This window comes from Tinamus guttatus, unplaced genomic scaffold (assembly GCF_059628265.1).
Source record: "Tinamus guttatus ecotype Peru unplaced genomic scaffold, ASM5962826v1 Tinamus_guttatus_pri_ptg000125l, whole genome shotgun sequence".
Lineage (NCBI taxonomy): Eukaryota > Metazoa > Chordata > Aves > Tinamiformes > Tinamidae > Tinamus > Tinamus guttatus.
The window spans coordinates 7899173-7923132 of NW_028288659.1; the positions used below are offsets into that span (position 1 = coordinate 7899173).

Below are 23960 nucleotides of genomic sequence, written 5' to 3' on the forward strand. Positions count from 1 at the left end.
ACAAATTTTGAATTAAAAAAAAATGCTTGCACTTTCTGTCCGTGCTGTTGATATTGCCGAGGAGAAGTAAATCTGCAGTTCTTACCCACCTACCAAGTGTGAACACGGTATTTTCGGAAGAAGAGGAATACTAAAAGCGGCCGATCCTAAAACAGCAGGCGGGATGTGACCGGGAGCACAGGTGAGGTTTCAGCTTTGAGGCTGACCCGCGGTTACAGCGAGCGCGGGGGGACGCGCGCGGGGCGGCGGGCACCGTGGCCGCGCCCCGCGCGTGGGGGAGCGCGTGGGCTCCCGCGGCCGTTTCACCTCGCCTCTCATTCCACCCCGCGGGAGGCGCCGGCGCTCGCTGGCGGGCGGTGGGTGGGCAGAGGAGGAGGAGGAGGGGTCCCCTCGGCTTTATCTCCCCGCCGGCTCCGCCCGCTGCCTGGTGCCGCCGCGCTCTGCTCCGCGCTGCTCCGCGCCGCGCAGCGCCGGCCAGGGCGGCGCCCATGGGCTGCGGCAACTCCACGGCCGGCGGCGCGGGCGGGCGAGGTAGGGCGGCCGCGCGGCGCGTCCCCCCGCGCGGCGCGTCCCCCGCGTGGCGCGTCCCCTGCGCGGGCACCCGAGCGCCGGGAAGGGGCGCGATGCTCCGCGCCCGCGCGCGGCTCTTCCCGCGCGGTAGCCGGGCCGGGCGGTGCGCGGCCACCTAAGGAGGCGGCCGAGGGCGCGGAGCGACCCCCATGAGGCCTCCTCGTTCGGGCCCGCCGGGGGAGCTGGAGGCGGTGGCGGGGCCGGGGTCTCCCGCGCGGCGGGGCCGCCCGTCGGCGCCCGTGTTGGCGACTCGTTATCTTCGGAAGAGAGAAGGAGTGGGAGGATGGAGCTGCTGGCCACTTTTTATTTTTTTTATTTTTTTTTATTTTTTATTTTTTATTGAAGGGGCTTTCAGCATATGAAATAAAAATAAGCCTATGAAGTAACAGCACAACCGAGCATATACAAAACATTTTTTCCCTCCTGCTTGCCCTTGGCAAACCTTGCTACCTATTTAAATGCCTGCCTTATATCTTTCAAATGCCTTCATTATGTGTCTGTTCACTTGAAAATGTATAGCAAAATAGAGGTGGGCCAGTGAGAATTGTTAGGTCTGCATCTTTTACCATTTCCATTTATTTTACTCAGAGCTTCAGTCTGTTGTTTGGGCGGTGCTAGACCTGGTTTGCAGAATTGGGCACATATTTGTGAGCATGAATTATGACTTATGCAAGTTGTGTGTATGTGCAGTGCATGTTGCATTGCTGTTTTGCTCCCTAGACCCTGCACTTTGCACTCATTGGGCATGGGGGTGCTTTTCTGCTGTTTACTGCTGACTTATTACAGTTAAATGACTATAAATTAGATTTTAGGAATCATATATCAGAGGCATCTTTCATGTTTTCGCTCCAACTCCTGAAGTGCTTCTCAGCGCATTCTCTCCCATAGCTGATTCCTGATTTGTGGTGACTCCAAGTTATCTCCTAGCACAGAGCCAATGTTGCTCCCTGCTGCTGGGTTTCGCCTCTTTGCATCCCAGTTTCGTGTTTGCAAGTGCAAGCTCCAGAGCAGGAGTCAGAGCAGGATTACGCAGTTTGGAGGAGAATTTTCAGTTTGAGCTGCTCCCGAGTTACTTTGTGACAGCAAATCTGTAAACATGGGCCTGGCCGCCCCATAGAACTTGTTATAGGACACAGATAATACCTTTGCCAAGGTATTATTTATTACTACTTTGAACTAAAAGTTTATTTATTTAAACAAATGTGTCCACAGCTTTTTAAAGCAGCTATTGTTTCCACTGGGAAATAGAGCCCCTTTAGCAATTTAACTTACCCATATGACTTTTCATAAAATATATGCGCTTGCCTTTCATCGCTACTTTTGGCATACTCCTTAGAAATAGTTCACAGCTCTCCAATGGCTTAGCACAGGTTAAAAGCAACAATGGCATGTCAAATGTATAATAAGTTTAATGCATTTATTCCTGTTAATGCTTACAGACATTCATTACAACATAGCTTTCTGAAAGGTCCATTTCTGTCATAACTTTTAGCAGCAGTAAGTCAAGGATATGAAATCTATGATGCTATAGTAACCAGAAATTGGTAATAGAAATAGGAAGGCTGTGAGGTCCCCACTATTGAATTTTCTCCTTCAGTTCATTTTCCTTTCTGGTCCTGAAAAGAAAGTCTTCATTTTAAAATGTGTCTAATAAAAAATAAATTCAGGGAAGGGAAAAAATGGGCCAGTTTTAACTAGAATTCTTGAACTTAAAGGGAAAGAATAATTCTCAACATTTTACCAAAATATAATGTAAATATAAATTAATTTTGTGGCTTGCACAGTATGACTGTGCCTCTGATGCTAAAGTTTTGACTATTCTACAGTCAGTAATGTCAAAGCTCAAGGTACATAACTTACAATTAACCTGTAATGCACTCTGTCATACCATATGACTAAGGACAATATTGTAGCACATTTCACGAAGTAGATTAAACATATTATGCTAGTCCTCATTCTCTTGCTCTGGCAAAATTTCCATTGTAGCTCAACTAATTTATATTATTGAGCAGACATATATATATATATATTTGTATAATGATAGTTCAGTTAATGATATCATCTCCTGTTGCACAGCTAGGATGACCTCAGAAGAGCTCTCAGTCCTGTGGTCTGTTGGATCTAAACTAATAGACATGATCTAAAATAGCATTTCTTTCTAGGGTGCAGGACTCCAGAATACGATGTTTACACAACCTTCTTGAGTCTCCCAGATGTTTGACATCTTAACTTATTATTTATTTTTAAAAATTCCCATTAGCTATAGAAAAGTTTTTATTATCAATTTATTATTTCTCTGATGTTTTGTTATCTCGCTTTGCATATCCTGATGTTCCTACAATGTTATGTCCTGATGTTTTAGAAGCTCCAAAATAGTTTCTCTTTTGTCCTTTAATATGCCCTTAAACATTAATTTACTTTTCCAGAGTTAAGGGATTTCACTTTATTCTGGTGTTGCCTTCTCTAACGATTTTCAACTGCCTCTTCTTTTCTGTATCAATTGTGGTAGGAATGACAGCACCTTAAATTATGGTGTTTGGTGGAGGCTGGCAGTCTAGACTTCATTTACATATAGAGAGAGAACCTGTTAGTCTGCAGGAAGCTTAAAATACATCCAAATTTCAACAAAGGAGATTTTTTTTTCCAGCAAGCTGAAATAGATTTATTAACTTCAAGGTTGGTGGCCCAGGAAATTGTTCTGACACTCTATTTTAAATCCAACTGATTTTAAAAATTAATATTTGATCAGATCATGTTTATGTAGCAAACTGCTACTTGATAACTTGAACTAATCAATTTGAGGTAAATTGAGTAAATCCGATTCTCAGTTACACTGAGGTAAATCTATAATAAAGTCATTAACATTTGGATTTGGTTTGATGTTCCTTTCTGAGTAAATCAGAAAAGAGCATGTAATAGAAAATTCAATTGTGATCTTAACTGTTGCATATGGTTTGTGCGGGTGACTTATTTGTTTCTTGTTTTAATATGAAGAATTTGCAAGAAAATATTATAGAAAGATGATCATTAACAATTAATGTAAAAATGTTTCATAATCTGCTGTAAAGGTCAGATACTTCAGAGAATCACTGAGTGGTTGAAGGGGCCTCTGGAGATGAGTTAGTCCACCCTCCCGCTGCTCAAGCAGGGTTACCCAGAGCACATTGTACAGGACTGTGTCCCAGTGAATGTTGAATATCTGCAAGGAAGGGAATTCCACAACCTCTCTTGGCAACCTGTTCCAGTGCTTTGTCACTGTTCAAGCAGGGTTTTTTTTTTCTCAAATTCAGGCAGAACTTCCTGTGCTTCGGTTTGTGGCTGTTGCCTCTTGTCCTGTCATTGGCCACACTGAAAAGAGTCTGACCCCATCTTCTTGACACCCTCCCATAAGATATTTGTACACACTAATAAGATTCCCTGTCAGCCCCAGTTCTCTCAGCCTCTCCTCATATGAGAGATGCTCCAGTCCCCTTATCATCTTTGTGGTCCTATGCTAGACTCTCTGCAGTAGTTCCATGCTCCTCTTGTACTGGGGAGTCCAGAGCTGGACACAGGATGCCAGAGGTGGCCTGAGTAGAAGGGGAGCATCATCTTCCTCAACCTGCTGACAACATTTTTCATAATGGTACCTCGTGTTACCATTGATCTTCTTGGCACGTTGCTGGCTCACAGTCAACTTGTACACCAAGACTCCCAGGTGGTTCTTCACAGAGCTGCCATCCAGCATCAACCTCCCACCTCTACTGGTGCCTGGGCTATTCCCCCTCAGGTGCAGGACTCTGCACTTGCCTTTATTGAACTTCATGAGGTTCCTCTCTCCCAACTCTCCAGCCTACTGAGGTCCCTCTGATTGGCAGCACAGCCCTCTGGTGTACCAGCCACTCTGCCCAGTTTTGTAATATCAGCAGACTTGCTGGGGATGCCCTCTGACCCTTCATCCAGGTCACTGGTGAGCAAGTTGAACAAAACTGGACCCCCTACTTGCCCCTGGTGGATGGTGCTAGCTACAGACTTCCAACTAGGCTGCACTGCTGACTGCAAAGCTTTGAGCTCTGCTATTCAGCTAGTCCTCAATCCACCTCAGTGTCCACTCACCTAACCCACCCACACTTCCCGAGCTTCCCCGGGAGGATGTTATGGGAGACGGTGTCAAAAGCCTTGCTGGAGTCAAGGTAGACAACAACCACTGCTCTGCCCTCATCTACCCATCCAGTCATCCTGCTGTAGAAGGCCAACAAATTGGTTAACTGAAATTTCTCATTGGTAAATCTATGCTGACTACCTTCTTGTCCTCCGCATTCTTAGAAATAACATCCAGGATGAGCTCTTCCATCAGCTTTCTGGGGATGGAGGTGAGGCTGACCGGCATGTAGATCCTGGTTCCTCCTTGCCCTTTTTGAAGAATGGAGTGACACTGGTTTTCTTACAGTCCTCAGGCACTTCTCCTCTTTTCCATCTTCCACCTTTCAGAGATGATGGAGACTAGCAATATCATCCAGCAGTTCTCACAACACTCCAGAGTGCATCCCATGGGTGCCCATGGTTTGTGAGTGTCAGGCTTACCTAAGCGATTTCTTGTGTGATCCTCCACAATCAAGGGCAAGTCTTCCTTTCTCCAGACTTCCTTTCTGGTCTTCAGGGCCTGGGATATGAGGGCTGTTATTAGCAATAAAAACTGGAGCAAAGAATGTGTTCAGTAGCTTTGTCTTCTCTGTATCCTTTGTCACCAGGGCATCCAACAAATATTTGCATTTTAAAAATCCTTGTCATTCATGTAAATGCTTTGTTGTCTCTCACCATTTTTGTGCTTTTCTGTAGATCTCGTCTTCGACTTTGGCTCATAGTATGTTTCTCAACACAGACGAATATTCTCTGCAGCAATCAATTTCTTCCAATCATCTCTTGTATTTGTCCTGCAACTACTGAAATCCTGCAGGGTTGCCAGTAACGGGTGGTTTTGTCTTGGAAGTGCAAGCCTCATCCCACTGAATGGAAGCTGTGTTGAAGTGTCTTTCTGTCCTTCATTTGTGACTGATTAAATGTAATGTTCTGCGGGGGACTTCAGCACCAGTCTAGACAAACACCGTTTATCTTTCTTTTCTTTGTAATCACTCATGTTCAGAGCAGTGCAAGTCTGAATATGCCTCCCTTATTCCCAGGCTGTACTCCTCCCCCTGAAGCTGTGAAGTGCCCAAATGCAGCCACAGTCCTGCTGTGCAGCTGTGTAAACTGCGAGGTCCTTCAGGAGGACTCAGTCCCTGCCTATCCTGGCCAGTTGCTGCGAGGCAGGCTTTGGAAATTGCTGGAGGAAGGAGAGTGTAAAGCTAGCGAGTCTGTGGTAGTGTTCAGCAAGATCTGCAGGGCAAGAAATGCATTCTCCCTAAGAGGGATTCCTCAGGATTTCTGTCTGTAAGAAAGAGAAATGGGTTCATGTCTCTCCTGGAGGGTGCTGCCTGCTTTCTTTGAGCTTACCTATCAACCATATGGCAAAGCAGGCTTTGGGCATAGCAACATGAGCAAGTTTTTTAAGGTTTATAAGGCAAGTGCTACCTTTTTTTAGACTAAACTGATACAGCTGAATAAAATGGCAAACTTTCAATTACATGGACCTTTTTTCCAAGTCATATTTTTAAAGCTGTGGTAGCTGTGATGCTTTAGATATAAGTGCTATGGAATAGCTATGCGCTGTTTGTGGATCACTAGTAAACAAGATTCTTTGGCTGGACAAACTGAAGTAGTTCTAAAATAAAGTGTTGCATGCCAGACACGGAAGAGTTAGAGAAGCATGCCAGTGAAGCAACAGGAGTAAGGGTGAACGTGTCTGTACAAACTGGGATGTAATCTGCGTCCCTTGTGAAGTAAAATAGAGGGTTCAGATTCCATAATGAAGAAATCTGTGTGAACTTAACCAGTCCCTGTCTGTAAAAGCCAGCTGAATTGACTTTCATTCAGACCAGACCTCTTCCAGCAAGAAAGCTTTTTTTATGAACTGGAAATTTTTAAGTCTATATTCAGATACTTGAATAGTATTCAAATGAGTTTGGACCAAAGTCTTGTTCCATTTTTGCTATTAAATGAGTAAATGTAACATGAAAAATAACACCCCTGAAATCAATGGGGAGAAGTGGGAAGTGAGGAGAACTGATTTTTTTTGTGTGTTTATGAAAGTAGTAGTTAATACAGCAATAAAAGTTGTACCTTACGAAGCAAATTTGTTCTTAACGATAGCTCTCTTACAGTTTTTGTATGGGGTGCATTTGAGGAAGCTGCACTGAGTTTTGGCTGTGGTACGCTGTCTTGGTGTCAAAAAAAATCAACCCTGCCAGAAATGAACACCTCTCCTCGCTCATAGCCCTGTAGCTCTGTATGAAGCCCAAGTCGATGGGTCTGAGACACAGCTCTGATCCTGGCTTGCTCAAGATGCCTGTCCTACAGAGGCTGCCTGCCAGCTGGACTTGTTAGTGTATGGTATGACACACAGTTCTTCATCCCGACTAAGGTTTCAGTTGTCACGTTTGTTTTGCTCTTTGTTAGGCTTCCGACAGGACAGGCGTTAGTGTTAAGACTAGTGCCTTTCAAATCAAGACCCAGAGCCCTGAGACCCCAGCTCAGACTCAGGACAGACTCACCAAAGGAATCACAAAGGACCATGTACCGTGTGTGTTTGCAGTGAACTTAGGCTGATGTGTGAAAATGAGAAAGTTGTGGTTCTGATGCAAGGACAGGCAAAGCACAAGAATAGTTTTTGTTTCTTGTTTCCCTTCCCAGACTTTTCCAATAACTGTCAGATTTCTAGAATCTAGCGTTCTATTTCTAGAATGCTAAGACTATGACAAGTCTTAGCAAGAGTTTGTGATTTTGCTGTGCATCTCTGTTGGGGAATGACATGTCTTTTTCTTGCCTCTTAAGAAGAGACTTCTAGAAAAGCAATCCTGCAAGCTAGGCCTTCCAATGGGTGTGTTGCCAAGGCCTAGGGTTGGTCTGGATGTGCAGGCTGGCATTCAGAAGGTGAGCTAATGCTGAATAAACTAGCTTGTGTAGCAGAGGACATCTCTGTTACATGAGGACAAGTAAGCTGTGGTCAAGCTTTCGTGTAGTGTCGCAATGCAACAATTCAGGTGGCTGTAGAGCCAAAAGGCTCAGAAGAAAGTTTTAAAGTGAGGACCTGGGCTTTTTATACATAAAAGTACCTCCAACTTAATGAAGAGTTTCTGCAGAGGCACACAGCCCTGCTGACTCTGGATCAATATTAACAAGAGAAAAGTGTGCAGTCTTGTACAAGGCCGGCCTGCATTGCTGTTGAGAGAAGGAGGAGTAGTCAAGTGATGGAATTGAAGGTGCTCAGGAGCAGGCTGTAGAGAGGCATACCTGCTGTTTCCTGCCATTCGAGTAGTCCATTCGGGGAGACAGTGCTGGAAAGCTTTGCAGCACTGCTCCTTCCTCTGTGTGTGTAAAATAAGGGCACTGAAGGCACATTCACACGCACCAGAATGAGATGAGATAAAAATGTTTGCTTTTTCAGATACTTTTCAGGAGGAAAAGAAAAAGTTTTCCAAAACATGAATAGTCATGCCTGAGGCAAACCTCTACCCCTCCAAATCCATAAAACTTTTTGGATTGGCAAATGCATTTTTTTTCACTTTGAGCTCAACTAGTCTTTTGCATTTAAATGCTGAGAGGAAGAGGAAAAAGAGAAATTAAAGTTTTCTAATGTCTACCTTAGCCTGTGTAATTAATAGAAGAGGTAATTTGCTGGTTACTCAGCTGAAAGACATGCCAGCAACAGCAACATGGTATTAATAACTTGGGAGAAACAGGAAAGAGTTTGTTCTTCAGTGACTGTTCCTCTCCCAGCAAGAACCAGCTGAGTCACAGAAAAATCAATCTCTGCGATCAGACAGCTAGGTTATAGCTTTTGGCTTTAGGGTATTTTGTTAAATAGCAAGATGAATTAAGAGGTGGTTGATTTATTTATATGTCTGGGGCTTTGGATGGATTATGTCCCAAAGTTTACATTATTTCAGTCTAGTTATTTTATAGAATTTTTTTGTTGTTGTTAATTTGACAGAAAGGATTGAGCAGCCTTTTACACACATAGTGCCACATCTGTCACTGAATCAAACAGCACGTTCACAAGATAAACGGAGATTCAGGAATAATTGCTCGGTTAGTTGCAGCGACTTGGCTGCAGGCAAAACCACCAGAAGAGAGCAAAGAGAGACATAAGAAATGCAGAGAGATGAATTTAATCTTCTGTTGCTCTTGTGCCGAGAAAGTGTAGCTGGACACGGCTCCATCGCAGCAGAGTGAGCAGCCAGCTGGTTTCACCCACTGAGAATCCAGCACTGATACAAGTGTGATAGACTTAAGGGGTAATATTGACAGTCATTAAGGATAAATGAGACAATCGCAAGAAATCTATTCTCTGACAACAGAAAATGGCTGTTGCTATATTTATATGTTCTTATGGTATGTGTAAGTTGTTTGGAGGGATAGAAAGAAAGGGAAATGCTTTTTCTACAATATTGGTTGGTTTAAATAGGATTATGCTATTATCTTGTAAACATGCCTTTTTTTTCATTCTAGGTGCAACAGGGACTATTAAAGATGTGTAAGTACTTAATATACATCCTCTCAAACCTATAAACCTGGATTTATCTGCAGTGTTATTAGGCTAATACTAGATTTTGCCATACGTAGTTTAGGTACATAATTTAGCTGGGTTCCAAAATATAATCAGCCCCATCAGAAGTTTATTGTTTTTTAATGATTGCTTCCATCTCCCCAAAACAACTTCATATCTTGTTTACTTTTGTGCAAGAATCTTCTCTTTATTTCTCTAGCAGAGAGAAAAATACGCCTCTCTGAGAGCTCCATCTTCCAGAGATGGCCGTGTTTCTTCACACTCCTCCTCCATGCCCTGTGTACTTTTCTCCAAAGGGCATGTGTTAGTGTGAAGCAAGCACATACATTTCCACAGTGTCCTATGAAGGATATAGGGAACCATTCAGGCAAATTTCTTCTGTTCGAAGGAGACCTGGTAATCCATCCAGACTTCCTTTAGAAAGTGCCCTTCTTCCCTATTCTTAATTGCAGATAATATCCCTTTCCCAGAAGGAAAAGAATGAGATGGTCGTTACGGACCTGACCTCTGCACTGAAGACCATATTTATTTGCTCTTCTTTTCTCCCTTATCTTTCATGGTTAGTAACAGCGGGCATCTCTACCCATCCTATTTTTCCCTAAGAGTGGAAGGCTTGTACCTTCGTTGTCCTGTTGCCTCTTGCAAACTCCTGGTTTTCAGAGAAGCAGCAAAAGGTTAGCCTTTCTTAGCTGTTTTTTCACTTGGTGGTGCATAAATGTGCAGAAAAGGCTTCATTTAGGCATGAAGTTCTTTTCCTACCAATGGAAACATTCAAGAAGTTCTCCTGAGGTCTAATTTTGCCTTTTTTCCATTTCATATATTTCATATTTGTCACAAGGTTTGAAACTGAAGAACCTGGGAAAGAGTTTCCTATTATGCAATAGGAACAGTTTTATTTACTTCATTTTGTGTAACTAACTATTCTAATTAGACAGAAGAAGCCTGGTATAGAAGCTTGGCTGTCAAATCACATAAACAAATGGAGAGAAGAGCTTAACAGGTTTGTCCTTGCCATTTTAAAGTATGTCTAAGATCTGCAAACAGGTCTCACTTTTGCAGATGAATGCTTTTGTCCCAGATACTCCAGAGATCTATGTTTTCTGTGTAATCTGCTTTCTGGATCTTCAATGTCAAAGATTTGAAAGTAGCTAAATTATGGAGGGCAAGTTTGAGGAACCTCTTCTCAATATAAGCTGCAGCATTCATGTTCTCAACAGTCTCATATACCGGAAAATAGCGTTTTCAATTTCTGTTATGTCTTTTTACATTATTCAGGCATTTTATACAGTTTAAATGACTGTATTTTAACTCAGAAGTGCACCTCTCTCTTTGCTCTTTGGTAGTTTTAAACTTCAAGATCGCAAATACTATTACAGTATGAATTCTTACCTAAAGGTATGTGTATGTATAGGATTTCATTTATATGTGTTTAAACATTGGTATCACCAAGGCTTAAAATGAGAAAATCCCATTATTAGCGATAGATTGTCTTCCATGCTTCAGAAACTTACTAGACTGAATGTTACTTTAATTTTATTATTATTGGTTAGTCACTGTTCATTACTCTAAAATCTACAGAAGAGTACATATGAATTTTTACAATGCTGTCCACTAAAGAATTCCTAGAATTTTATAAAATGATGTTTTATTAAAATACCAGGTTAATTTAGAAAACCACTAGTTACTAGTGCAGGCTTCAGCAAAGGAAGAGGGCCACTCCTCTTCCGCAGTGACTGTGTGCAGTGATCCGGTGGCAGGAGACTACAAAATATGCTGGGCTGTTTTGTCTGGCCTGGTGAGTTCATTTTGCTGCCTGTTCATTTTGCCACTCTGCTCCTGCAGCTGGAGCCCAAGGTGAGAGCATGGCCCTGTGCCTTAGCTGACACCTGGAAATTTGAAGTAAGGAGATTAGCAGGCACGTTTCAAAATGGTACCTTAAGCTACAGTGTATGAGGGCAAGACATGTATAAATATGCATAACTGGGGGAAGTACTCTCTCCCACATGGCCGACTCTCTGGAACACAGTGGAAAACAGCTTCTCCCTAAATTTTCATCACCAGAATTATTCTTTCTTTCCCTTTTGCATTTCCATGTTTTTCCTCTTTCCATTCATCCTTCTCCTCCCAATAGGACTATAACAGTCAGACTGCATGCAGTCATCATTCACACTGATAGCTGTGGTCCATGCAGTCCCCCAAACTATATTTGCTGTTGTGCTTTTAAGGGAATAGGTTTACAAAACTAGACTTCGATTAGTAGTTATTAAAAGAAAAGAGGAAATCAAAATGTTTAAAAAAATAGTCTGCCTAATCATAGGCCTGTATGATTTGTGTTGGTGAGAGAATAACAGTAATGGCCCAGTAATGCTCCAATATAAAACATTTCTGGCACAGAAGAAAATAGCCCTGTTGCCTAGTGGAAGCTTTTTTTCTAAGTACTGACTTAACTTTTGTTTGGATGTTATCAATTATTATTCTTATAACAATGATTTTAGAGGCTTTGATCTACAGATGAAATCACCATCCCTTCTAAAGGAGACTTTCCTGTGGATAATGGGTGATTTGGATTATAGAAAATGTTTCTAGTTATATGAGAAAATCAATCATGTGACACACCCTGTTGATTCAAGAGCAATGATTGTTTCTGATCTTTTGGAACCCAAAGTCCCTTTATTACTGTTGTCATTTTTTTCCTAAAAATCCATGGCTCAGGTCTACCCACTGATATAAACCAGCTTTTCACTTTCTTTGGATGGGTTTGGGCTGCCCTGGGACAGAGCTGTTTAGTAGTTCTCGAGGAAAGGAGTCTATGAATTTTTATGGATGCATGCATGAGGACTGCAACCATGTGGAGTCAGAGGAGAGGGGGCTAACTCCTCTAGAGGAAGAGCAGGTGGACCAGAGAGGAAGGAGTTTATCCTGTCTTTGCATGGTGAGACCTAGGAAGACAGTAGATTATCTTGTTCACCCCTGGCACTGGTGTGCACTGCATGAATAGCATTTAGCAAAAATTGCAGTATACATAGTTCTACCCCACGCCTCTTGCATTAAAAAGACCTGTGTACCCCTAGTCATTGCAGTGGTGCAGTCAGTTATTTCTTTACCTTAGACTGGGAAATTGTCCTTCTGTCTTTTTGTGTCCATGTAAGCATTTTTAATGAATTGTGGATGACCTGAATTAATCTGGGATCCTTATATTCCCCTTATTTCCCTGCCCCTGAATCTATCCAGATAGCAGTGGAATATCTGAAAGAAGCTGTTTGCTAATGTGATTTATATTTTTTTTCGTGTTACAGAGCAGAAGAATCTGTATCAGATGATGACAAAAGGAGGTAAGTCCTTGGCAGGACTGCCTTTATTTGGAGTACCTTGCCCTGGGTTCTGCCACCAGATGTGCATCCTTCCTCTCCTCCTCTTAATCCCTTCTGCTCAAATTGAGAAACTAAAAAAGAGTAGGAAATCTGACACAGAGCCCAGTCTAGATCCACCCCTGCCCCGGAATTGAGCCGGGGAAAGGATTTTCACTGAGAGAAGAGCGCACTATCTTGCAGCTGCAGGTGATCGGCTGGAGAAGGGCTGCAGTGCCTGTAGCCTCTGCCTTCCTGCCAGCTCTGTGGGTTTGTGCTACCACACACGGGAAATCTGTGCCAGGCTGGAGGTCGCCAGGAGCTCTGCTTCTGTCAGCAAGCGCCTCCCACATCGCCAGCAGCCCCGAGGCCTGGAGAAGGCATGAATCGTGTAGCGTCTGGTGCATCCGAGCAGCACGAAGGGAGGCTCTGCAAGGAGCTCCAGGCAAGGACACAGTTTTCCACTTCAGTGCATCAGTCCTTCCACAGAGGTTGCTCCAAAACTTCCACAGAGATTTTGGAGGCAGAAGACAGGCTCTGTAAGACAATGGCTGGGCTATGCAAGTACCTCATGCTCTCATGCTCCCTCCTAACAGTTTTCTCTAAGTGTGACCCTAGGAAGGGAGATGCAAGTCTCTGTTAAATAAGAGGGGTCAAAATGCTTTCTAACTGGTGCTTTTTCTGAAGCACTGAAACAGCCTCAGTGTTGTAGATGACTATCAGATTGGTTTTGCCATCAAATGGATATTGGGTGTGCAGAGGAAGCTGTGCAGGTGGGGTTTACTGTGAGAAGAAAGTTGGGATTTAATGAAAAATACTAGGAGTGTGAGTTGGAAAAGATTAGTTCATTTCACAGCTTTTCCTTTGACTGGCAGAGGCTCCACCTTAGCAAAGGGCGCCGCACTGAAAAGGCACCTTCGCAGTAGCCATGGGAAAGGAGGCCTCCTCTGACAGGCCTGTGGAGGTGCCACCTATCTGAGTGTCCTTGGTTCTTGTGGTGCTGCTGTGTGCTGTTGGCATGACAGGGAAAAGTATTTAAATTAAGCTGCTTTATTTTTTTCTTTAAATCAGGAACTATGGTGGTGTTTATGTTGGCCTGCCATCGGATGCAACTGCCATGGTTTCCAGTCAGACAAAAGCTGCACCTAAAGGTATTTGAAGGTCACTTGTTGCATTACTCCTACGTTCTTAGTCTAATTTGAGCTATTAAGATGTATTTATCCTTTAAAAATCAATGATTATTTTAGACAGACTGAACAGCCTTGGAACCCCTTAAGGCAGCGGGGCTATTTATAATCATTAAAGTGATTGTTTCCATTTAGTGAAATTTTTTAACCATCCTACTTCTGCAGAAAGATCACAGATCAGACACTCACAATATCATACATTGTCTTCTGAAGAGCTTCTCTGTGCTCTGAGTGCTGTGGGAATTCAAAGAAAACAAAAGCCTGTTACCATTTAGAGGCTATGATATATGCACTTGCAGAGCCCTAGCACTATTTATAGCTTAGAAGGTGTTTGCTTGCATTGTGGCAAATTCCAGCAAGCAGAGTCAGTAAGTGCTTGATTTCAGATGTGTTTCTGTTCTTGTATGAAACCCAGTGGAAATTGTTTTCTTTTTCCCATTTTGTATTTTTGAACAGTGGGAATGAGCATTAGGTTTGTAGATACTTAACAGACAAGACATAAACATGTATTTATGAAATCATGCAATATATTTTTAGATTTAACACACCAAATACTGCTGTCACCTATATATACAACAGAGCTGAGTCACTGACTGGAGCTTCCAGAGTTTGTTTCAGAGAAAAAAAAAAGTGAAGAATAACACCCCTATCAACCATAATAATAGTATGTTTATTTGGAACAGTGGTAACTTTGTGGCTTGCTTTGTTGAGTGAATGGTACTTTAAATTAGTGAAATTCAGCATGTTAGAATGTTTTAACCCTTTTTATCTTATGTTTTCTAATTAAGATTAGAAGGAAATAAACACATCGAGACACAAACAACTGGAGGCAGAGGTATAGTATGATTTAATTAATGTTATGTGTTTGACTGTACTAATTGCAAAAATAGGAAAAGCAGCAATATTCCTTGTGCTACTATTAGGCAGGTGGGGAATTATCCAGTTACTATTACATTTGCCATGTAATTCTTCTAAGGGCAAAACCAACAGCCCACCTTTCAGTGGCATAGGCCTAAATTAAAAGGTGCATTTTTCCTCCCATGGCTGCTGAATGAAGTCTGCATTAATTTGCTTCTGGCTTAATAAAAGCCTGAGGTTGTCCCTTGCCTTTTGCTATTCAAGACAGTTGAAGTGGACTCCACTGATACAAGGTCAGGGTTTGGCTGCTGGTTCAGGGCCTGGCCCAGCAAACACTTACACCTATGAGCAGCTTCAAACCTAATAGATGGTCCTGTGAGCTCCACAAGTCTGTCTATGGGCATGTGCATCTGGAGGCCATACACCCGTGATTCTCAGCCTCTAACAGACCAGTTAGATGGTTTATGTATAGAGTTTTATTGTCCTGCAGAAGTATTTTACCAGCTAGTCCAGCTAAACTTTTTTTTTTCCCCTTTCCCAACAGTCCTCTGCTAAGATCTTTAGAGAAAATTGTCTTTCTGCTGGAGATTTTTATATTTATGTAGCCTTCCAGACAGCAAGACAGTTCAGAGCACCAGAAGAAAAATGAAACTGTTGCAAGTTACAACTGCAGGTAAAACTTAAAGTACAGCCTGGAATGACATTTGCTGTGATGGGTGCGTCATGGAAATTTCCAGCTGTTATCCAGTGTAAAACAAAATTGATGAACTCGTGGAGATTTCTGGACAAGAGCTAACTTTGATGATCTGCAACTTGTTTCCCTTTGGCCATACTGCAGATCTCATCAGTTATCAGCAATGCTTTGTATATTTTCTCCAACAATTTTTGATAGATTTTATATAGAAAATCATTACTACTGTCCACTTAATTCCAACGGTAGGTTCCTATAAATTAATTGTTAATTTACTTCAGAGTAATATATTTGACAGGTTTGCATCTTTTTGGTAATATTGCAAATTTTAATATTTTTGCTTTGAAAATTAAGAGTAGGAAGATATAGACATGAGGCCATTGGGTTCTTTATAATTACTACTGTCACTTTTATACAGTGAAACAAATCTTGGTGTTTAATTTTCACCTTCTAAAAAGATATTATTGCTCAAGGAAATTTATTTAAATAAGAACAGCATATTTCACTGTAATATTTCCATGTCTGTTTCTATTTTATTCAGCTTTATCCCTTTTGTAAAGCTTTACATGGAAAAATACTGATGAACCAAACTATGTTATGTCTTCCACTCTCCATAATGTTATAATGACATTTCCTTGTGTAACAAAGAAATGATGGTATTGTCAGAGCTCATGAATTATAGAGGAGTCCTGATCAGTATTTAAGTTTCGTGTACCCAGTTCTTCTCTAAGCATTTCAAGTTTGACAAATCATAACAGAATGTGTTTTCTTCTTACTTCAGCAATTTGTTGTATTAAATGATGGATGAGTGGTTTTAAAAATCATTAAGTTCATAATGACTGTAAGTTTCCCATAGCAACATAAAACTAATTGTACATTTCCATATGGCTGAACGTGTATTTAAATTATTAAAGCATTTTGCATAATTCTTTACTCAAACTCTTTTTTAAAATATAATTTCAGTAGATTAATGACTGATTTAAAAAAAAAAAAAAAAAAAGAAACATTTGGACATGAAGTGAAATATTGAGAACCATGAAATTCCTGAGAGTGTCACCAGTATCTGTCAAGGCTTATGAACAACACTGACCATTATTTCTAGTAACTTGCAGCTTTGGCTTTAAAACAAACTCTGTTTTGCTTTGTACGGGGCTGATAGAAAGTACTATTTCTAAAATATTCCATGCTTGTCCTCTTTACTATAGCTTTATACTATAGCTTGTAATGCTAATTACCGATATTCTCTGAAACTGCTGCCTGTTTTATCGATGTTTTCCTGCTTTTAGGTCCCAGAGACAAATATGCAGCTCATTCTCAACCCCTTCAGCCTACAGCAAAGATTACAAACACTTTGCCTTTTTGAAGGCTAAGAGATAGTGTTAAAATATCATATATGTGTGTATATATATATATGTGTGTGTGTATGTGTGTATATATATATATATGTATGAGTGAAACCACATCTGCAAAGTCTCGTTCATAGAAGCAAATCTGAAGAGAACTAGTAATAACACTGGATAATAAGCATTGCAGGCCTGTTCAGTGCTTGCTTAATGTGTCATGAAAGCATAGGTTCCACCTCACATGCTATACCAAGTTACTACTGTCTGAACAATATGCAAAGCACAATTTTATTTAGAGCAGAGCAATTAGACCATGTTTGAGCTGATAACAATTGCCTTTGCCAAAGAAAACAAACAAACCAACCAAAACCCTAGTCATCCTGGAATATACTATCATTAAGCTAATGCTCAGAAAGCCAGCAAGATGCCTAATTATTTGCACATTTCTGTTCTCCATGTCCTGGAAAGTATCATCAAAAGGGTGCACAGAACTAAGCTCAATGAGCACTTGATCTGCTACTGACATCTGAACCCTCCAGGAAGACCCCGGAAAGAAAGAGGTGGGATTTTTAATCCCACCCAGTTCTGGTGGGACTATTGCAAAGAGCACGTTTTCCTGTTTCATCTCATCATTTCGTTATCCAAAACTGCAGAGAAATATGGAACACATTAGTGTTGCCCTCTTAATGGTTTATTATTAGAGTTGCCCTCTTAATCATGATCCAGAGCCTCTGCACTAGCTTTGCATTCCCTTATGATATGCATGGCTGTACACCAAGCTGAAGATCTAGGGCCATATCCTTTTCATAGATTTATGGGTTCTTGTCTTTTGTTTTTCCAAAGACCTAGATATCTACAAACAGTATGGCAGGACGCCATGTTCTGTCTTGACCAAATTTGACATAAGGAACAATGTTTCTGCTCCTCCAAATTCCTTTTCAACTTCCATTCTTCAGCTTCTTCATTCCATTTCCTAGCTTTTGTTAATGAGAGCACACAGAGAAATTCGTATATCTACTCTTTTAAAACCTCTAGTCTATGGGCATTTCTGTGAATAGGAGGAACATAAAAGAAACCCCATACACAGCTCGAAGCTGTGTATTGATGGTATTTTTGGAAGATGTTTATGAATCCACTTGAGGAATCACTGAATGAGAGAGTTGTTATTAAGGAATATACTTTGGGTTCGTCAAAGCCTCTTGAATTGCTGTTTATTAAAAATACAAAATGTAAATGTTGGTGGTGTGATGCCATATCCTTTGCAGTTGTCATGCTTTCTCCAGACAGAGCAGAGGGGGTATCTTTTTATTCTGAAAGCAGGTTAACAAACACATAGGGGGTTCAGGCTTTAAAAGCTGAAGATCACAGATCAGGGATTTTCTGACAGCCCAAAAACATTGTTCTTGAACTTCTATGTCTCAGTTCAGATAACTGAACTTAAAAAATCCTAGTGTACTGAAGCATTAAAATGAAACTACAGTTTGAGATTAGATGGAGAAACAATCCAACTTGTTTGTTGGATTGCACATTATGGTCCCTTTGCACAAACCATTTCCCCTCCGGGACAGTTGCTCCTTTGAATCACATCAATGAGATAGAGCTCTTACTTTGCTTTCCTCTTAATCCAGAACCCAGAGCTTAGCTGTAATGATCCAAGTGCTCAGTATCTGGATAGCCCGGGTAGGACACTGCCCATGTCCTGTGTGATTTTCAAGTCACAGTGTAGATGAAAGGATGTGGGGCTGTGGTTCCCCACTAAAGGGTTGTATCCATCCTTAAGAGGGTCACAGAAGACCTGTGTCTTGATAAAGCCCAGTATAAAATCTCACGTAGTGAGGATTAGGACAAGATCAGTTAGGACTTCATTTACTACGAATGAAATCCATCTTGCAGCAGAGTATACACAAGGCTGAAGCTACAGAAAAATGAGGTGGAAAAAAGATGAACTTCATGTCTAATGTACGCTATGACAAAATACTGATTTACTTGATTTCATCCTGCATCTGTAGTGAGGGAGTCTCTACTGTGCCAGACTGTGGCTGAAATGGTATCAGCTTTTTTAGCAACTCACCAGAGTATTGTTCTGTGTCACCCACGCCAGCGTGGTGCATCTCGGTTATCATGCTTCCCAAGCAGTCAGTGAGTCACCACGGATCTGTTTTCTACAAAGCAGACTTCTGTTTGGTTCCCATGGTAATCAGAAATGACAATTATTACCGACTGCTGCTATCTATTACTGCATGTGCCCACTAAAGAAGCTCTTATCTGGTTGTGGTTCCTTGGGGTTTTTCAGTACATCATCGTCACTTCCTATTGACATCAATTTGAACACTTCAGGTGAATTTGCGCTAAGGAGAGTGTGTTGGAGGAGGGGAATTTGTGGAATAATTTTATTTCACAATGCATTTAGAAACAGACATAGAAGACAATGGCACTGCCAACTTTTCATGAAGCAAAGCTGTGCCAGTATTGCAGGAGATGTTTCGAGACTGGACTAAGTGACTCAACCTTTGTTTTAACAACAAACCTGCAAAGAATTTAGATAAATCATAATAGCAATTTCATCCTGCCCAGTGTGACGATGTTACTGGAACCCTAATTTTTGAACACAGGATTATTTATTGGGCAGCAACATCCTGCTAGTGAGTGCTTGTAGTGGCTGTCATCCACGTTGTACAAACTTGTACATGTGTGAGTGCTTATCTGAACACTGTGAGAATGTCAATAGCTGAAAAGGGGGCCCTGGTCATGAAATAGATCATTCCTTGCAGCATAGTGAAATTTATTAAGTCAAATCTCTTTAGCTTAACTGTACTGAGAAGAGATTAAGAAAGATATCATGGGATGCAGACTGTATGAAAAACACTTAATGTGCCAGAAAGAAGGAGAAGAAGGATTATATTTTAAAGACAGATGCAGAGTGAAGTTAGATTTTGAAGAAGGTATAAAAAAGAAAATAGTTTAAGTAGCTGTTTCATTTCTGTATGATTCTTGTATGTTGAAAATTGAGCAATAGTCGGACCACTGACAAATCATTTTAAGACTGAGGAGAAATGGAGGTCATTGCGATAGTACTAGGAAGGATGGCAAAACATGCAAAAAAAGGCTAAATCTGAAAAGCTAAGTAGATATGGAATCAAAGCTTTGGTTTAGTTATGCCACCTATTTTACATTTCTCATATAATTAATGATTCACTGTTCAAGTGATTAGTTTGGATCACAGCACCCATATAGATGCTCTGAGAATTAGCAGTCCAAATAAAGAGTTCTATTTTTGCTTATTGATTCCTCCATAAAAGGAGTTGCCAGTAATGTAAAAAACTAAATTCCATTCCTCGCCTTCCTTGCCTGAACTTTGATAGCAAACCTGGTGTTCTTTGCAGCATGGCTTCAACCCCATAAAGGCTGAGCTCATTGGATTCCTAATGTAAGGCTATGATTCAGAGTGACATATTAATTGCAGGCAGGTCATTCTCAATAACCATTTCGTGGGGACCACCAGACTGTTTATTGGAGTTAAAGAGGAATTCAGACTTTGGAGAGAGTCCACATCATGTCAGGACCAAACTCCACTTGACAGAACACAAACATAACACCACTTTCATAAATAAATAAAAGCAGGGAGGTAATGCACACCTTTCAGTTTAAATCTAATCCCACACATATATTGCTACATATTACTAAATATTGACCACAACTTTGAGCTGTTTCCCATAGCTAGGTTTGCATTCCCAAAATGATATTTATTGTAAGGAAAAAATTTGGAGGGATTCCCACTACCTGACTTGTCCATAGGAGGCTTACATGCTTTTGGGAAATGAGCCAACAGATTTTACTTAAAATTAAAAGATTTAATTAGATCTTGAACTATAAATAGTATCAACTTGAGCAAACTCCAAGTATCTGGTTATTATAACAAGTAATAACCAAGTATCTGGTTATTATCTGGTTATTGTAACAATGTACTTCATCTCTGAAGACTCGCAAGAAACCAGTTGCCTACTTATTTTTCCTCTTCTAAATTGTGGGTGAGTTAAATAAATAAATGATTAAATTCTTTTACTGGTCTATCAAAGGAGCTGCTTTGGATCATCAGGTAAAAGCAAAACATTTTTGTCAGGAAATTAATTTGTAATAATGAAACTGTGCCAGGCATGGGAGAAGGAGCTTCTATAAATTCCCAATTCTGCATAATAGAATGAATAACAGTTGGAGAATTTAACCAACACTGTTAAAAAGTCTTTGTTCAGAACATCATTGCTTCTGAAACAGTTGCTTCTTGAGAGACCCAGCAATTCCAGTGAAAAACCTCTAAAGATCATACAGGGATGTATATATTCATACCTTTAAATGAATCTCTCTCTGTAGTGAATTAGACTAAATTTCCTGATTTTTCCATTCTGGCATTTTATTAAAAATTGTTATTATTCCTCCTTTTATTTTTTTCCCTGTGGGCTGAAATAATCTCTGGCCAAAATACTTTTTTTGTATATAATTTTCAAAACTTCTTATATTCTTTCCCCTTTTTATCTTTAACACGTGCTCTGGCAAAATATTCATTCCACTGTTGAGACTAGATTTTACCCAGGGAGGCTGGCTCATACCTTAGTTCACTTAGGTACCTCAGCACACGTTCTGGGAAGTGACAAAAGCAGGACAGCTTAAAACAAAAGTCTGCATCCTGCTTATTTTTATGATGTCCAATACTTTTTGGACACATCAAAGTTCTAAATAAGATTAAAGATTCACTCTTTAGAGTAATCTAATTAGGTATGTATGAAGAAGAAGATCTACCCTTGAAATTTGAAAATACTTCTTTCATCATTGCATTGGGCCGATTTGTTCCTCCAAAATACACTTTTCTTGAACTGCTTGCAAAAGTTAAACAATAAAAATGTAAATTTGTGTCTGTTCAACTTGAGCATTTATCTACGAACTCTCTGAATGCAGGTTCTTGGTTACCCAAGAGGTAGCATCTGAGGGTAACATCTGCTAAGAATTATCTGTTGCTGTCTAAAATTGAAAATAAAAATGTCTCACATTATTCCTTTTAGCCTTTACTGTAATTTCCTGGGGACTTAAAAGTTTCCATCATCCTGCTGGATGGGTTAAAATAACCTTAAAAAGACCAAACAAGCTGGTAGTCTCACTGCTTTCCAAGCAGCAGGGTAAACTATAGCAGAGGAAAAAAAAAAGTACCATAAAAGAAAGCACAGCACCTGCCTTTGGGTGGAAAGTCTTGGTTTGGGAGCATGGTGTAAAAACATAAGGCTTTCCTAACCCGCCAGATGACAAAGCCTATAAAAATAGTTAATCAATGATTTAGTGTCTCTCTCTCTTTTAATCTTTTTTATTGCTTAATTGCCCATGGCAGAAAGCCAAAAATACAGACGCCTTTTTTTTTTCTGCAGGTTCTCTGTCTGGTTGTTTCTGACTTTTATTGTTTATCTCATTTCAGTGCTAAAAATAGACACTAGGGACCGGGAATCAGAAGCTCCAGGCTTGATTATGCTGCAGACTTGTTAGTCTTGGCTAAGTCCCTTAGGCAAAAACTTCAGAAATAACTTTTTAAATTTGAATGCCCAAGCAAGCAGTCTTCATTTTAATACCTTCTCAGTATTTCTCCTCCAATTAGAGCTACGGGGAATTTGTAGGGGTGAACATGTTTCTGAGGCTTGTGCAGCCACCAGAGAAGCTGGGTGATGTTATTACGAGCCTAAAAGATTTTAGCAAGGGTCAAAAAGCCCTTTTTGCCCCTCTTCTCCTTTCTGTCTCCTTGTTAAGTCTGCAACTGTTTGTGAGCAACACGGGCCCCAAGGTGAGTTTCAGCAGGTTGAGAATAAGGATACAGCATCTTCTATGTGTGTGATAAATGAAGGGGAAGGAGGAGGCTATTGGTGGCAAGCAGAAAAACAAGAGCACATTAAAATGACATTGATTAATTCCTGTTTGTTGAAAGGCCACTCACTGCACTTCTTCAGTGGAAATTACTCTTTTCTAGATGGAGGAACAATCAGTAGCCTGACTTTATTACAGATGCTGAAAAACATTACTCATGTTAGCAAAACAGCTTTTCGTTCTGTTTTTCCTTTTTTTTTTTTTCTTAAAAGCTGCAGAACCTGTTACTCTTTCCAGTAATAGCTTGGAAATTTTGCTTTTTTGTTCTTTGTTTTGGTTTGGACTTTGTTTTGGTTTTGCTTTCTCTGATGGAAAACAACTGATTCCTGTTTTCATCCCTTGCTCAAACGTTACTGTACGAATTCTCTTGCAGCAGGGCAGCTGCTCAGCTGGGTCAGAGCAGCAAACCCCACAAGCCGACCTGTCGCTCCTACATGCAGGATTGACGAGTTGTGGACAATACTGCACAATAGGGTTTTTTTTTTTGCTTTGTTTTTGTTTTGTTTTGTTGCTTTGTTTTGTTTTTCATAAGAATGCTTCTGCTTTCATGCTGTTCAGAAGAACTGGACAGTTAGGCTGAGATCCAATCTGAGAAAAACTCACAAAATTACAAAATACAGATTTAGTGTTGGTTTAGTTGAGAAATGTGTGAATTTTGTGACTAAGCTTTGTTTAGAAAAAGGGGGTTAATTTGGGTTAACGTCTCATTTATTCTCTCCACTGTGATGGGGAAGATGTTCAATAGGCAGAGCCAGGTAAGACATACTTCAGTATTTCCTTTACATCCAACCTTGGATCTATCTCATGTCTAATTTAGAATAAAGGTTTTTATTCCTGCATTCATGTCCTCCAGCTGTTAAGTTTATACATATCACTGCTGCTAGAAAGCAAGCTGTTCTTGCTGGCCCTGGCATGTGGACACACTTGATAGAGGTGTCATGGCTGACCTTTCCTATAACATCGAGAGCATTTATCCCTCCATGGCCTGAGACTGCTCTTGCTTGCAGACGCAGACTTGGGCATGAGAAGCCACTTTATAAAGACAGTGAAGACAGGAGGGATCCCAATGTGCTCCTGCACTATCTGCATTTGTTATCAGACTCATCAGACTCCAGTGCAGGACCATGACTTCAACACTCAGCTGAAGCAGTAGGAGCCAAGACCTTTCCATGAAGTTATCCAAGATAATTAGTCTTGCCTGGACTGTCTTCTTTTTGTGAGCTACTCTAACAGAGGAGATATCGTGGAATTCCCCATTCTCCTCTCCAGAGGAGGCCCATGTGAGAGGGATGTTGTGGTGTGGAGGAAGAGCACCACACAGAGGTAGAAGGGCAGCAAAGAGATACCAGGGAGCATCAGGAGGTTCAAAGGTATGTGACAGAGTGTGTGATCCGTGAGGCAAATGGGGAAACTGTGGGAATA

At 40.9% G+C, this 23960-nt stretch overlaps 1 protein-coding gene across 1 annotated transcript; it reads left to right on the forward strand.

Annotated features, from left to right (window-relative positions):
• The first annotated feature begins 439 nt into the window (after window positions 1-439).
• On the forward strand, window positions 440-16223 carry CUNH12orf75 (chromosome unknown C12orf75 homolog). Its single transcript, XM_088521665.1, has 6 exons — window positions 440-531; window positions 9157-9181; window positions 12511-12546; window positions 13633-13712; window positions 14537-14583; window positions 15151-16223. The coding sequence occupies exons 1-5, from the start codon at window positions 489-491 to the stop codon at window positions 14539-14541; spliced, it is 189 nt and encodes a 62-aa protein (XP_088377791.1). The 5' UTR covers window positions 440-488; the 3' UTR covers window positions 14542-14583; window positions 15151-16223.
• The last annotated feature ends 7737 nt before the right edge of the window (window positions 16224-23960 follow it).